This window comes from Lagopus muta, chromosome 2 (assembly GCF_023343835.1).
Source record: "Lagopus muta isolate bLagMut1 chromosome 2, bLagMut1 primary, whole genome shotgun sequence".
NCBI lineage: Eukaryota > Metazoa > Chordata > Aves > Galliformes > Phasianidae > Lagopus > Lagopus muta.
Genome location: NC_064434.1, coordinates 6151704 through 6165444, shown reverse-complemented (window position 1 = coordinate 6165444; position 13741 = coordinate 6151704). Strand labels below are relative to the sequence as shown.

The window sequence follows — 13741 nt, the reverse complement described above, 5'->3', positions numbered from 1 at the left end:
GTGCTGGAACTTTCTGGTCACGTCCAGCACCGAGTCAAAGCTACATTACAGAATATTGAAGAGGTGTCCATCCAAAGCCAGAGGGGGGTGAGATTCATGACCTCTCTCCATACAGTATGTATAATATATATATATTTATATTATGTCCTGTATATTCATATGTGACAAGGATGGGCCACCATACAGTAAACTTTTGATTCCTAAATAGATCACCATAGCAACAGGCACAAAAATTTGGTCCTCATCAAGGCCCTCACCTTGTCAATCAATCCAAGACAAACCCCCCCCATCCCCACCCACCCACCCACCCACCCTCTGCCAAAAAAAATAAGAACCTGAAACCAAAAATAACCAAAAAAAAAAAAAAAAAGCCCACCAACCCCCCCTCCCCACCCTGTACAGTCACTCACATGGAAGGTAAATAGATCCCTTGGCTACACACACGCGTGCGCGCACACCCACACACACCTACACACATTCATATGTAAATACACACGCACCAACATACAAAGGACAAAGAACATTACAAATATACATCTGAGGTTGCTGCAGCGACGTGGTGAGGCTGCGGGGTGGGGGGAAGTGCCACAGCACTCTCACCCCTTCCCATCTCCGAGCCCTCCCTGGGGCTCTGCGTTGGAAGGCTGAGGTCGGAGCAATGCATGGAGACACAGAGTGAAGTTCTGGACCTACACGTGTAATGGAGGCATCGAAGCAGTGCTTGGATGTGGACAGAATAAGGACAAAGCTGGAGCAGGGCAGCCAACAGCCACCAACCCACTGGAAAGCCTCCAGGTGGGACCGATAGTGTCCCCTGGAGGACCACCATAGGAGGCCCTGGTGTGCATTCCCCAAGATGTGAGCAGGTTCCCATGGGCTTCCTTCCACCCAGTGCTCTATGGTTTGGGCTCAGCATGGTGGAAAAAGAACAGATGGCTCCTGAGCTCTTCTGGTTCCCCATCCCTGGGCTCAGTGAGCTGCTGGCCTGGCTGTCAAGAAACTTGAGGCAATTGGAAAATGAGGAGAAAGGGAGAAAATCCTCCTGCAGGCTGCCATAGAATGACAGAATCATTAAGGTTGGACAAGACCGCTATGATCATCTAGTCCAATCACTAACCCAGCCCCACTGTGCCACCATGTAACACACACAGCTTCTCCCCTTTCTTAGATCTTTACTTTCTGATCTTCAATCCCAGGGCCACCCTGAAAAAGAAGGAAGGAGCTGGATCTCCCATGCACTTGTTTCACAATTCCAGGGATATAACCCAACTATGAATGTGTCTGCAGGCAGAAGGAACTCACCACCAGCCACGGAGGAGACCCAGCTTCCTTGTGTGCACTGCTCATTGCGTGGGGAAGGATGGGCAGAAGGATGGACAGGGATGGGAAGCAGGTTGGACAGAAGGCTGGGCAGAAAGATAGGCAGAAGGATAGGCAAAAGGTTGGGCAGAAGGACAGGCATGAAGATGACCAGAAGGTTGGACAGAAGGATAGTGCTGAATGCTTGACCATCCTTCCCTAGAATTTCTTCCCCTACCCAACTGGCAGCCTTCGCTATTGAGTTCATATCCACATATGCAAGGATTTCAGGGCAAGCTCATAAGACATTTTACCACTCTGCCACAGACAGTATGCCATGGTTCTTCTAACAGCAAACTTCTGCAAAAGCCCATCTGGCCACTCAAATGGAACACGAGTACTAGCAGCAACCCACAGCCCCTCAACTTGGCTGCTGCATTCTGGGTTGGGGGATGAGACTTCAGCTATGGGATATGAACAGGGAAGGGATGATGGCAGCAGAAGATCAGAAGACACACAGCAGGGCAGCACAGGGCAAAGGGAGAAGACCTCAGTAGAATGGGAGATGGGTCAGGTCAGGAGAGGAGCACCCCCCAGCCTGGCCTCGTTAGGTGGCACTTGGTCCAAAGCAGCTGCCCTCAGTGCTTCCCTCACATCAGTGCAAGTTCCCCTCCCACCCTCCCTGGGAATCAGATGAGGTCCTGCATGCAGAAAACACTGCCCCCACCCGTAATCTCTTAGCTTGCCCACCCAGGGATTTGCTCCAGCACCCTTCCTTTTGCAGACCCATGTCTTTCCTCCTGGACGACGAGGCCGCTTCCTCATTCATCAGGATGCTGTAGCACAACTCAATCTCCTAGCAACTGCAGATGCTGCTTTTGATGGGTTTCAGATTGCTCTGTGCCAGACAGAGGAGCCTCACTGCTCACCCCTCTCCTATTCATTACCCGTTTCACATTCATTAGCTCTCCCTCCGCAACCCATAAAATCACCAAATGTCCTCCAAACCCCAAGTGACCTCTGTGCAGCACTATCCAGAGGAGAGCTGAGCTGGGTTGACTTGGTTGGTGAATCTGTCAGCCCACTTGGTGCACAGAGCTGGCATTTGTGCAGTGACAGCTGTGCCCAGACATCAGTGAGACATCGCTGCCACCAATGCTGATGCAGTCCAGAGTGTTCCTTGTGGTCTTGGACAAGCTCAGCACAAGGGTCTGCCATTGGGAAGTCTCTGAAGTCTTGTAGGAGTTGCCACAAGCACGAATTATATGGCAAACTTGAGATCCAATGAACACAGCAAGGAGTGTCTGGAGCCACCTCATCTTGTGTCAAAGCCATTGGGGTCCAGGGGGGCTCAGAGCACCGGAGCTGACCCAGCTCGGTGTCCTGCGAGAGCACATTCCAGCTGCTCGCCAACCACTCCATAAATAAATACATTAAATAAATAAAGTGACAGATCCAGACTTGGGAGGGGTGTGTTGGGGCAGGAGGATGAAGAGGGCAGCTCCCATGGTCTCAGAGCCGCGGGGAGCATCTCACACACATACAGTGCACATAAGTAGCTGAAGGCGGTAGGATGCTGCTGCTGGGGACACTGTTCAGCCCTGGAGCAGAGGTGGCCTCAGTCCTGGGGTCAGAAGGTCCTGGGGTTAGGGGTCCTGGGGTCGGGAATCCTGGGACTGGGGGTCCTGGGGCCATCACTCCTGTGCCGGTGTCGCAGAGGTGCGTGGGGAGCTGGCAGCAAGGGACGCGTGTGTGGTGGAGGATGGCAGCGACCGTGGTGTCTGGCACCTGGGGGTGGCACAAGCAGAAAAAAAAACCCAACATTTTCCTTCTGCTTCCTCTTTCTCAGTCTCCACCCCCTGAATCCTGCTGTTTTCTCAGTGACTTGCTATGTAGGCAGCACTGATGGAAATTCAGTGCTGAGCAGCGCTGGATGTTATGCATGACCATCCTTGGCATATGTACATGGTGATATACTGCATCATCATCCTGTTTTTCAGAGAATCATTCAGGTTGGAAAACACCACAAAGTCCAACCCCAACCCATCCACAGTGCCACTGCTCTCTTAGTGCCACATCTCCATAGTTCTGGAACAGCTCCAGGGATGGTGAGTCCTCCACCTCCTTGGGCAGCCTGTGCCAGTAGAACAGAATCCGAGAATCTCGGAGTGGTTTGGGTTGGAAGGTTGGAACCCCTGCCTTGAACCCCAAACTTGTCTCCAATAGAGACAGGGAACGCTTCCAGGCTGCCCTGTACTCCTGCAGCTATCCCCTCAGCTGCAGGTCCTCAATCCAGCACTGTCCCTTACACAGTGTCCCAGCCCCAGCGCCCAAATGTCCACATGATCACTCACCAGGAGCGGGACTTCCTCACCCGGGAGGCTGCCGGCCGCTCCAGGATGCTGTCCAGGTGCATCAGCCTCTCCAGGTGCAGAGCCCGTGGGTCCTGCTCGGCCGGGTCCCGGCTCCGTTCAAACTCAAACACTGCCGGAGGGGAGAGGTCCAGCTCCAGGAACATGATGTTCTCAGCCTGCAGGAGGATGGGGCAGAAGGAAAGTCAACACAGGGAGTTACTGCACAGTAAAGCATGGCACCATCTTGTGTAGGTCCTGAGCCTGAGAGGCTGAATACCCTGAGGGACAGAGATCTTCTGGCTGCAGCTGCATCCTGCTCTGCTCAGGCTGTTGTGCTCTTTCACAGCACCAGCAAGTAAGACTGAATGTTTTCAGCCCTCAGACAAGCAGCCGGAGCTGGCAGAGGCAGCAAGCCCACAACTCAGTCAGGGCTGGCTGATAAGACAGTGCTGATAACCTGACCTGGGGCCAAGGCTCACAAAGCTTGGAGCTTTATCTAAATTATCTCCAGTCTTCATGAGCTTATTTACCCCATATTCTCTCCAGCTGCCTGGAGCTGTCACCCAGCCACCCAGCCATTAACCTCATTCATCCATTCACTCTACCCATCTGCATACACCATCCATCCATCTACCCTACTCATTCATCCGTCCATCCATCCATCCATCCATCCATCCATCCATCCATCCATCCATCCATCCATCCATCCATCCATCCATCCACACAACTCAATCATTCATCCATTCACTCCCCACATCCAGCCATTCCACTCATACAACCCATTCTATCCATCTATCCAGACATCACTTATCTGTCTACCTGCCCCATTCATCCAGTCACCCCATCCACCCACCCAAGTCATTCTTATATCGAATCATAAAATGATTTGGGCTGGAAGAGACCTTTAAGATCATCTCGTATGCCAGCCATCCATCTACCCTACCCACAAATCCATCCATCCATCCACACATCCCATCCATCCACACATCCCATCCATCCATCCATCCATCCATCCATCCATCCATCCATCCATCCATCCATCCATCCATCCATCCATCCATCCACACATCCCATCCATCCATCCATCCATCCATCCATCCATCCATCCATCCATCCATCTATCCATCCATCCATCCATCCATCCATCCATCCACCCATCCATCCTGTCCACCCGATCATCCCATGAACCCCATACTTCCATGCATCCCAACCAGCCATCCATCCACTCATCCACCCACCCACCAACCCAACCACTCACCCAACCATCCATCCATCCACCCACCCATCCCATCCCATCCACTCCATCCATCCCATGAACTCCATCCTTCCATGCACCCCATCCATCCATCCATCCATCCATGCATCCATCCATCCATCCATCCATCCATCCACCCACTCTTTCATCCCATCCATCCTCCCTGCTGACCCAACACCACCTTGTCCCCCAGCACACACCAGCACTGTCCCCTCCCTTACCCGATACCGTGGATGTGATCCCATGGCCATGGCCACGCGGGCGTACTGGCTGATGGGTCTCTTGTACCCCACTGCAGAGGTTGGCCTCTTCTTCATTTGGTTGCTGTTCCTGAACAGGAAATTAAGAGAGGAACGCCCATTAGACAACATGAGACAGCACTGAGCTCCCTGAGCACAGGATGGGACCCGATGGCCACCCTGGTGCCTTGGGCACCTCCTTCATTTCTCCATGTCCCCATGGATGGTGGCACAGCAGTGCCCAACCCAGTGATGTCCCCAGCCCTTGCCCGTGTCCGCACGCACCCGCCAGCCGGCACCAGTGGCTGGAACTTCCACTGGTCCTCCTCACAGTCAAAGTAGAGGCGGTTCATGATCTTGTTCTTCTCCTCTGGTGGGATGAAATTCTCGATGATCAGGTACCTGAATGAGGGACAGGCCAGGAGAGAGGAGTGGCAGGTGGGATGGAGCAGAGAGGAGGGAGGTTAACAGGACAGGGCACGGCAAGTGGAGCAAAAGGAGTGGAGAGAAGAGGTCAGGAGAGGAGCCAGGACGTGGAGAACAGATGGGGGGTGAAAAGATGAGTGGGGAGGAGAGGAAGAGGGAGCGGGCGGATAGAGACCAGGGATCCAGCAGAGGCAGGAGAGAAAGAGCAGAGGAAGACTGTCATTCAGAGAGGAGCAGAAGAAACATCATCAGCTCTGCGTGCTGCCTTCAGGGTATAACCCCACGGTCCTCTCCTTAGCAGTCCCCAGGCAGTGTCTGCAATGCATGGTCTGAGGTGCATTGTATGCAATACATGGTCTGCAATGCAACCTGCAATTGCTTGAAATACATGGTCTGAAATGAAATTAAAACACAGTGGTTTACAGCCTACAAGGCACAGTTTGCAATGCACAGTTTATAGTGCATTCTGAAATACAGACTGCAAGACACAACTTGCAGTGCAGCTTGCACCATTCTGTTTGCAACCTTGCCTGCAATGCACAATTGGCAACGCATTTTGCACTGACTCACCCAGGACCCCTTGGGAGCACCCCAAACCCAACCCCGTGCATTTGCTCAGTGCCCCTTTGAAGGATGGAAATCCAAACTAGCCCCACTGTTGCAGCAGCAAAATACAGAAGGGACTGCATGATCTCAGACCACTGCAGAGCTGCCAGATGAGAAAATGAGAGGAAACACCTTAAAACTGACCCCAAAGGAATTCTTTTTCCCCACTTTTTCCCACGTTGCTATGGGGCAAATGAAGAAGCTGCAGAAAACAGCTCTGAATAGATGAATTGCTGACTGAGGTTTGCACACTCCTAAAGCATTTTAATTACGTTCCAAAGGGCGTGGAGCAAAACTTGACACAAAATTGTGCTTCGAGCGGAATTTTAAATATTTTATCATGAAAATGTTAAAATATTTATATATGTCTGGATTGGTTTTGGTAAGATAGGGAATAGAATGACTGCCTCCTCCGTGGAGATCTCCTGCAGCCCCTGGGTCTGGGGCTGGGTGCTTGGGGTGGCATTGCTGGGGCTGGGGGTATAGAGGGACCTCGGCCTCACTGCCCACCCGAGGGGACACCGACGTCACCTACTTGAGCTTCAGCTCCCGTGTCTGCTCGTTCTGTGCCTCCTCCAGGTCCTGCCGCACGCGGATGTACTCGTCGTGCTGGTCCTGGATCTCTGCCTTCACAGCCTGCAGCTTGGCGTACAGCTGTTCCCAGAGAGACCACGTCAGCCCTGGTGGCATGGGTGGCCCTTATGGCACAGGAGTCCCCAGGACATGGTGGCATGGGTGACCCCAGTGGCACAAGTGTCCCCATTGACACAGGTGTTCCCAGAGCGTGGTGGCATAAGTGTCTCCTGTGAAATGGGTGTCTCCAGAACACGGTGGCACGAGTGTTCCTTATGGTATCCCAAAATATGGTGGCATGGCTGTCCCCTGGGCATGGTGGCACTGGTGTCCTCAGGGCATGGTGGCATAGGTGTCCCTGGTGGCACAGATGACCCCAGGGCATGATGACACGAGTGCCTGCAGGGCATGGTGGCACAGGTGTCCCCAGTACCATGCCTGAAACATCCTCCAAGGCATCAGGTGCCCATGGATAGTGGGCAGGACATATGCCCCCAACTTTGAGACATGAACCAAATACATGAACCCATGTCCCTCCCGACCCAAGTGAAGCTCCCCCAGCTCTCTTACCTTCTTCAGTTTCTTGGTCTTGATCTCCACCTCCTGTTGCAGGGATGTGTAGGTCTCCCGCAGCTCCATGGTCTCCTCATCCCGCAGCAGCATCTCCTGCTGCATCTCCCTCTCACGGCGTTTCTGCGTCCAAGAGGGGGCTGCTCAGAGCTGAGATGGGAACTGACCACCCCACGGACTCCCTAACCCCACCGTGGACATTCTGGCCCCACAGATGCTCCCAATCCATTGGGACTGGGATGGATGGGGTGGTACCTGCTCAGCTATCTCTTGCCGCTTCAGCTCCAGCATCTTCTGCTGCTCATTGGTGTGGTCCACGATGGTCCTGCCGCCGATCAGCAGCTTGCTTTCCATGGCCTAGGGAGAGCAGAAAGGGGAGGGTCAGTGCATCTCATAGAATCACAGAATCATAGAATGGCTTGGGGTGGAAGAGACCTCAGAGATCATGAAGCTCCAAACCCTCTGCAGCAGGCAGGGCCACCAACCTCCACATTTCATAGCAGCCCAGGCTGCCCAGAGCCCCATCCAACCTGGCCTTGAACACCTCCAGGGATGGACGGGGCATCCACAGCCTCTCTGGGCAGCTGTTCCAGCACCTCACCACTCACATGGTAAAGAACTTCTCCCTGACATCCAACCTAAAGCTTCTTTCCTTCAACTTCAAACCATTTCCCCTTGTCCTGCTGTTATCTACCCTTTCAGAGAGCTGATTCCCCTCCTGTTTGTAGGCTCCCTTTAGGTACTGAAAGACTGCCATGAGGTCACCCTGCAGCCTTCTTTTCTCCAGGCTGAACAAGCCCAGCTCCCTCAGCCTGTCTTTGTAGGGGAGGTGCTCCAGCCCTTTGATAATCTTTGTGGCTCTCCTCTGGACCCTCTCTAGCAGCTCCCTGTCTTTCTTGTACTGGGGGCTCCAGACCTGGACACAGTGCTCCAGATGAGGCCTCACGAGGGCAGAGTAGATGGGGACAATCACCTCCCTGTCCCTGCTGGCCAAACTGGCCACCCCTGTTCTGATGGAGCCCAGGATTCCATTTGCTTTCTGAGCTCCAAGAGCACACTGCTGGCTCATGTTAAGTTTTTCATCCACCAGGACCCCCAGGTCCTTCTCTGCAGGGCTGCTCTCAAGGACTGCTCCTTTTGGTCTGTATATATGCCTGGGATTCCTCTGGCATCTCCACCATGTATAACCCAAGGGTTCAAAAACACCACTCTCAAACATAGGGTTTGAGTGGTTCTGGTAGAGCCAGGAGTTGGGCTTGCTGGTCCTTGGGGGTCCCATCCAACTCAGGATATCATATAGTTTGGAGATTTTGTGCCCCCCCAGCCCCATCCTGCTCCCTGTACTGATAGATGCGGCGCCGTGGGGACGTGGCCGGGGCTGCTGGCACAAACCCAGGGCTGCTTCGCTCCCACTTCCTTCCGCACAGCTGTGAGCCCGCGGGGCGCCACGGATGTGCAGCAGCTGCCGGCAGCGGGGAACGGCGCCGGGCCATCCGCCCCAACCGAGCTGAGCCAGCTGAGCTGTGCCAAGCTGAGCTGAGCAGTGCATCCCAAGTGCAGTTTGGACCCTGCGGTGCTCCTCGTTTGAGCTCCCCACTCCAGCTCTGCCAGGATGCCCGAAGGATGGCACTGGGCTGGGCTCTAGGGGCTGCCATTGTTTTCCTTGTGACGGTCCCACCCTGACCCCACAGCCCACACCACCCATCCCATCCCATCTCATCCCACCCCACCCCATCCCATCTCATCCCACCCACTCCACCCCATCTCAATCCATCATGTCCCATCCCATTCCATCCCATCCAACTCCATCTCACGCAATCCCACTCCACTCAGTCCTATTCCACGCCATCCCAGTTTCATCTCATCCCACCCCCCCTCCTCTATTCCACCCCATCCCATCCAAATCCATCTCACCTCATCCCATCCCATCTCACCCCTCCCTATCCTGCTCCATCCCACCCCACTCCATCCTATTTCATCCCACCCCACCCTACCCCTCCCAACTGCATTTCCCTTCCCCTCCCCAGGGCAAATGTGTTCCCCATCACACAGCTGTGCACACACATCACTGAGCACACATACACACACACACACACACACACACACACACTCATGCTTGCATGCATGCACACTTCTGCCCACGACATTCGTGCACACGTGAGCGCACACTCATTTACACCAATGCACACATACATCCGCACGCCCATGCATGCTGGCATTTGTGTGCATGCACACACTCATTTACACCCACACATCTGCACACACCCTTGGACCATGGGATGTGACAAAGGCTGTGCCCCCCTGGGACCCCATCGCTGCCGTCTCCAAGCAACCAGCAGACACGCGGGCGGTGACGCGGTACGAAGGGGGGACAGCATCTCTTGGGCACGAAGGTTTCTGGGGCAAACCCACAGAACTACATATACATTATCTGGGGCAATACCACGTTTTCCCTATTTTTCTCCTATTTTTTTTTCTCTTTCTAGCCACTGTATGGGTACTTTCTACATGCAGCACCTGCAATACATGATGGTGAGTTGCTACGGGGTCGAGAGGGGCCATAAACCCCACAGCCAGCTCTGCCCCACCCTGCTGCTGCAGAAATGGTCTTTTAGTCCTGTTGTTTTCTCCCTGCAGAAGTGTTTATTTACTGCGATGAAGACGACTCTCAATCTTCCTTAATACAGCTGAACCCTTAAGCCTCTCACTGCAACCCATTTCCTGCCTCCAGATAACTCCTCCAGCACTCGCCCATGCCCTGAGCTCCCCAGATTGTGGTGCTGACCTTACAGCCGATGGCACCGTCCCCCCACGGCCACAGGATGCATGTGGCAGATGCTGGGAGCTCTGCTTTGAGATGGAGGCTGTTGCCTCCTCTGGATGGAGCACATGTGTCTGAGCAGGACAGTGCACATCTGTTTGCCTGCAATGCTGCACATCTGTCTGAGCAGGATGGTGCAACAGACCCCGTGTCCACACGGATGTGTACAGGTTCTGCATGTACCACCCATGTATGTATAGGCAGCCCTCTGCAGTGCTCCTGTCCTGCACCCAACAGGGTTTTGTCCACTAGATGATGCCTCCCCATCCCCCCGCCCTCCCCCAGGCTGGCCCCCCACGGCTGGAAGCTCTTGGAGGCCAGGGAAGGGGATGCAGAGTCATCCTGCCTCCATCCCTGCCTCATTACTCAGCAATTACCGGACACGCCATGGCCCTGAGCCAGACCCACTGTGCTGTGCCGGACAAGGAGACACTGCAGGACAGCTGCCAGTGGTGCAGCACCACGGTGGGAGTGCATCACGCACCCCTGGGCATGGCCATGCATCCCTGGGTACAGTCACATGTCCCCAGGGCTGCTGGTCCCAGTCTCTGTGCTGCTACCACCCCTGTATGGCAGGGATCCCACCCCGTGGCCATGGCACAGCAGGGAGCCCAGTGCCGGCCCGGAGCCCTGCCCCAGCTTCCCTTCCTCCAATTCCTCAAACCCTGGCGATTTAACACGAAGAACAGCAGGACAGCAGGGCTGTGATGCTGTGGATTGGGACACCCAAGCTTCCTTCCCACCTCAGCACCCATCCCTGCATCCAGGTGCATCCCAGAACACCCCTGAGCCCTGGGCGTGTTCCAGGGGCTGCTTGGGGGCAGCAGTCCCAACGTGCAGCATCACTCCCCCTCTCTGCCGCGAGCTGCTTTGTTGTGCTGAGCACAGCACAGCACACTGGTGCCATCAGTGGGCATGGTTGGGTAGCCCTGCCTGCTCCACACCCTCAGCAGCCCCAACAAAAAGTCCCCCCACAATGCCAGGATGTGTCTGTGAGCAACCTCAGTCCAACACTGCCCAGGGGAGTGGGGCTCCCCCTGAGCACTCTGCTTATGTACCTCACTTGGGCAGCCTGACTGGGGACCTTGCTCAGTCATCTTGCTTTGGCATCCTGCTTAGGTACCATGCTTGGGGACCCTGCTAGCCACCTTACTTGGCTGCCCTACTTGGCCACCTTGTTTGGTCATCCTACTTGGACACCTTCCTTGGGGACACTACTTGGGCACTGTGTGTGCAGACCCGTCCTGAGGACCCTGCTAGCCACCTCACCTGACTACCCTACTTGACCACCTTGGTTTGCAACCTTGCTTGGTCACTCTGCTTGGTCATCCTGCTTTATCACCCTACCTGGCCACCTCTCAAGGACTGTGCACAGGGACCCTGCAAGCCACGTCACTTAACTACCCTACTTGGTCACCCTTTTTGGCTACCTTTCTTGGGAACATTGCTTGGGCACCTCATCTGGGGACCCTGCTAGCCACCCCACCTCTGTCTACCTTATTTGGCCAGCCAACTTGGTCAATCTGTTTGGCCACCTCATTTGATCATCCTACTTGATTACTTTACTTGGCCACCTTACTTGGTGACCCTACTTGGTCACCCTGCTTGATCACCTTGCTTGGCCACTCTGCTTGCTCAGTCATCCTGCTTGGTCACTCTGCTTGGTCATCCTGCACCATCACCCTACTTGGTCATCCTGCTTGGTCACCACCATCCCACTTGGCCACGCACTCAAGCACCTCCACAGCTGTCCCCAGGTCCTACCCAGAGGCACCCACTGGTACCAGCACATCACAAAACTCACCTTGTACTTGGTGGCCAGCAGCTCCGTGGCCTCCTGCTCCTTCCGCAGGTCCTCGATCATCTTCTCCTTCTCTTCCAGCAGCTTCTGCTTCTCCTCGCTCACCAGGCTGTGGTCATCGCGGATAGCGGCCTTCTCCTCTTCCAGCCTCTCCTTCTGCTCCTGCAGGTAGTTCTCCATGTTCTTCTCCAGCCCATCTTCATTGTCATCCTCCCCTTCGTTCTCCTGCGCCGTTTCCCCATCCGCCGCCTTCTTCCTCCGGCTGCTCCTCCTCCTCTTCTTGCTCAGCATGCCGCGCCTCTCCAGCTGCGCCTTCAGCCTCACGATCTCCTCCTGGAACTCCCGCAGCAATGTGTCCTTGGGGTCCTCGTTCACCCGGGGTTTGTTCTTGATGTTCTTGGCCCTGTTGGCGAACCGGAGGGTGGAGAGGCTCTCCTCGTAACTGTGAGACGCCGGGCCCAAGGTGGCCACCATGATGGTCTTGGCATTGCCGCCCAGCGAGTCCTGCAGCAAGCGGGTCAGCTTGGAGTCCCGGTATGGGACGTGCGTGCTTTTGCCATCCACCAGCGCCGAGATGACGTTGCCCAAAGCGGAGAGGGACAGGTTGATCTTGGAGGCCTCTTTAGGCCGCTCACCTGGGCCGCCCGTTTTGCTCTGCCGCTCGCTGCCCGCCAGGTCCACCAGGTTGAGCTTCCCGACACGGATGTGCTCGTGGCCGTCCGGCCCTGTCTCGCTGCACTCCACTGTGATGAGGAAGATGGCGTGCGAGCGGGAGCTGCGCTCGTTCATGTTGGTGCTGCCCACCGATCGCGCCTGGCTACCCAGGTTCATCACGTGTTCGATCTCCTTCACGTTCTTGGTGACGAAGGAGGAGAGGTCCTTGATGTAGACGCCCGTCTCGGGGTTTTCCTTCAGCTCCAACTTCTTGCTCTGGTCCTTGGCCAACAGATCGCGGATCTCCTCCTGGTAGATCTCCAGGTAGGAGGCGCGCACCAGGTACTGCTGGTTCTGCGAGCGCGAGATGTGCGTGAAGATGTGCTCGAAGGAGCTGGGGATGATGCCGCGCGTCTCGGGGTCCCCCCACGCTCCCTGCATGGTGTAGGTCTTGCCGGTGCCCGTCTGCCCGTAGGCCAGCACGGTGCCGTTGAACCCTCGCAGCACCGAGTCCACCAGCGGCCGCACCGTCTCGTCGTACAGATCAGCCTGCTTGGAGCTGGCGTCGTAGACGGCGTCGAAGGTGAAAGTCTTGGGCAGCTCTCCGGGAGCGGCGCGGGGGTTGCGGATGGTCACCCGGCCCAGCTTCACCTCCAGCTCCAGGACGCGCTCGCAGCCCGCAGCCTCCTCCCGCCGGCTCATGGGGCGGCACCGGGCCACCACCCGCAGCGCTTCGCCGCTCCGCGTCCTCCCGGCCATGGTGGCCGCACCCCGGCTGCCCGCTGCCCGCTGCCCACCGCGGCCCCGGGCGGCGGCAGCGGCGGCGGCGGCGGCGGCAGCAGCGGCGGCGGGGCGCGGGTTCGCGGCGGCTGCGCGGGGCGGGCGGGCGGGCGATTGGCTGCGCGGGGGCGCGGGGACGCGGGCGCGCGTCCGCACGCGCTGGCGAGAGCACGCGCGCGCGGAGAGACGGCCGCGGTTCTGGCTGGGGCTGAGCACGTCGGGAGCTGTAGTTCTGTGCGGGGGGGTGGGGGGGTGAGGGAATGGCACGTGGGAATGGCGTGCGGGATGCTGAACGTGATGCGGGACTGGGATGCAGGAATGGGATGCGGGACTGCGATGTAGGAAGGGGATGCGGGATGCTGA

At 56.1% G+C, this 13741-nt stretch overlaps 1 protein-coding gene across 2 annotated transcripts; it reads right to left on the bottom strand.

The window, feature by feature from the left end:
• Positions 1–388: 388 nt before the first annotated feature.
• On the bottom strand, positions 389–13410 carry KIF3C (kinesin family member 3C). 2 transcript variants are annotated; one of them, XM_048937356.1, is made up of 8 exons: positions 11948–13410; positions 7578–7679; positions 7323–7445; positions 6715–6833; positions 5433–5549; positions 5130–5238; positions 3654–3829; positions 389–3087 (listed from the first exon to the last, which is right to left on the bottom strand). In XM_048937356.1, the coding sequence occupies exons 1-8, from the start codon at positions 13355–13357 to the stop codon at positions 2994–2996; spliced, it is 2250 nt and encodes a 749-aa protein (XP_048793313.1). In that variant the 5' UTR covers positions 13358–13410; the 3' UTR covers positions 389–2993. The 2 variants fall into 2 exon arrangements, with proteins under 2 accessions (XP_048793313.1, XP_048793314.1); XM_048937357.1 differs by lacking the exons at positions 389–3087; positions 3654–3829; positions 5130–5238 and having other exon boundaries at positions 5492–5789.
• Positions 13411–13741: the final 331 nt, after the last annotated feature.

What these genes read in the sequence shown, in the direction of transcription:
- KIF3C (XM_048937356.1), bottom strand. Translation starts at nt 13,357, where the DNA reads ATGGCCGGGAGGACGCGGAGCGGCGAAGCGCTGCGGGTGGTGGCCCGG. An exon ending in CCACTGGTGCCGGCTGGCGG is followed by an intron (nt 5,239 to 5,432) that starts GTGCGTGCGGAC and finishes TTTCCTGTTCAG; the next exon opens with GAACAGCAACCAAATGAAGA. An exon ending in GTGAGGAAGTCCCGCTCCTG is followed by an intron (nt 3,088 to 3,653) that starts GTGAGTGATCAT and finishes TGCCACCCCCAG; the next exon opens with GTGCCAGACACCACGGTCGC.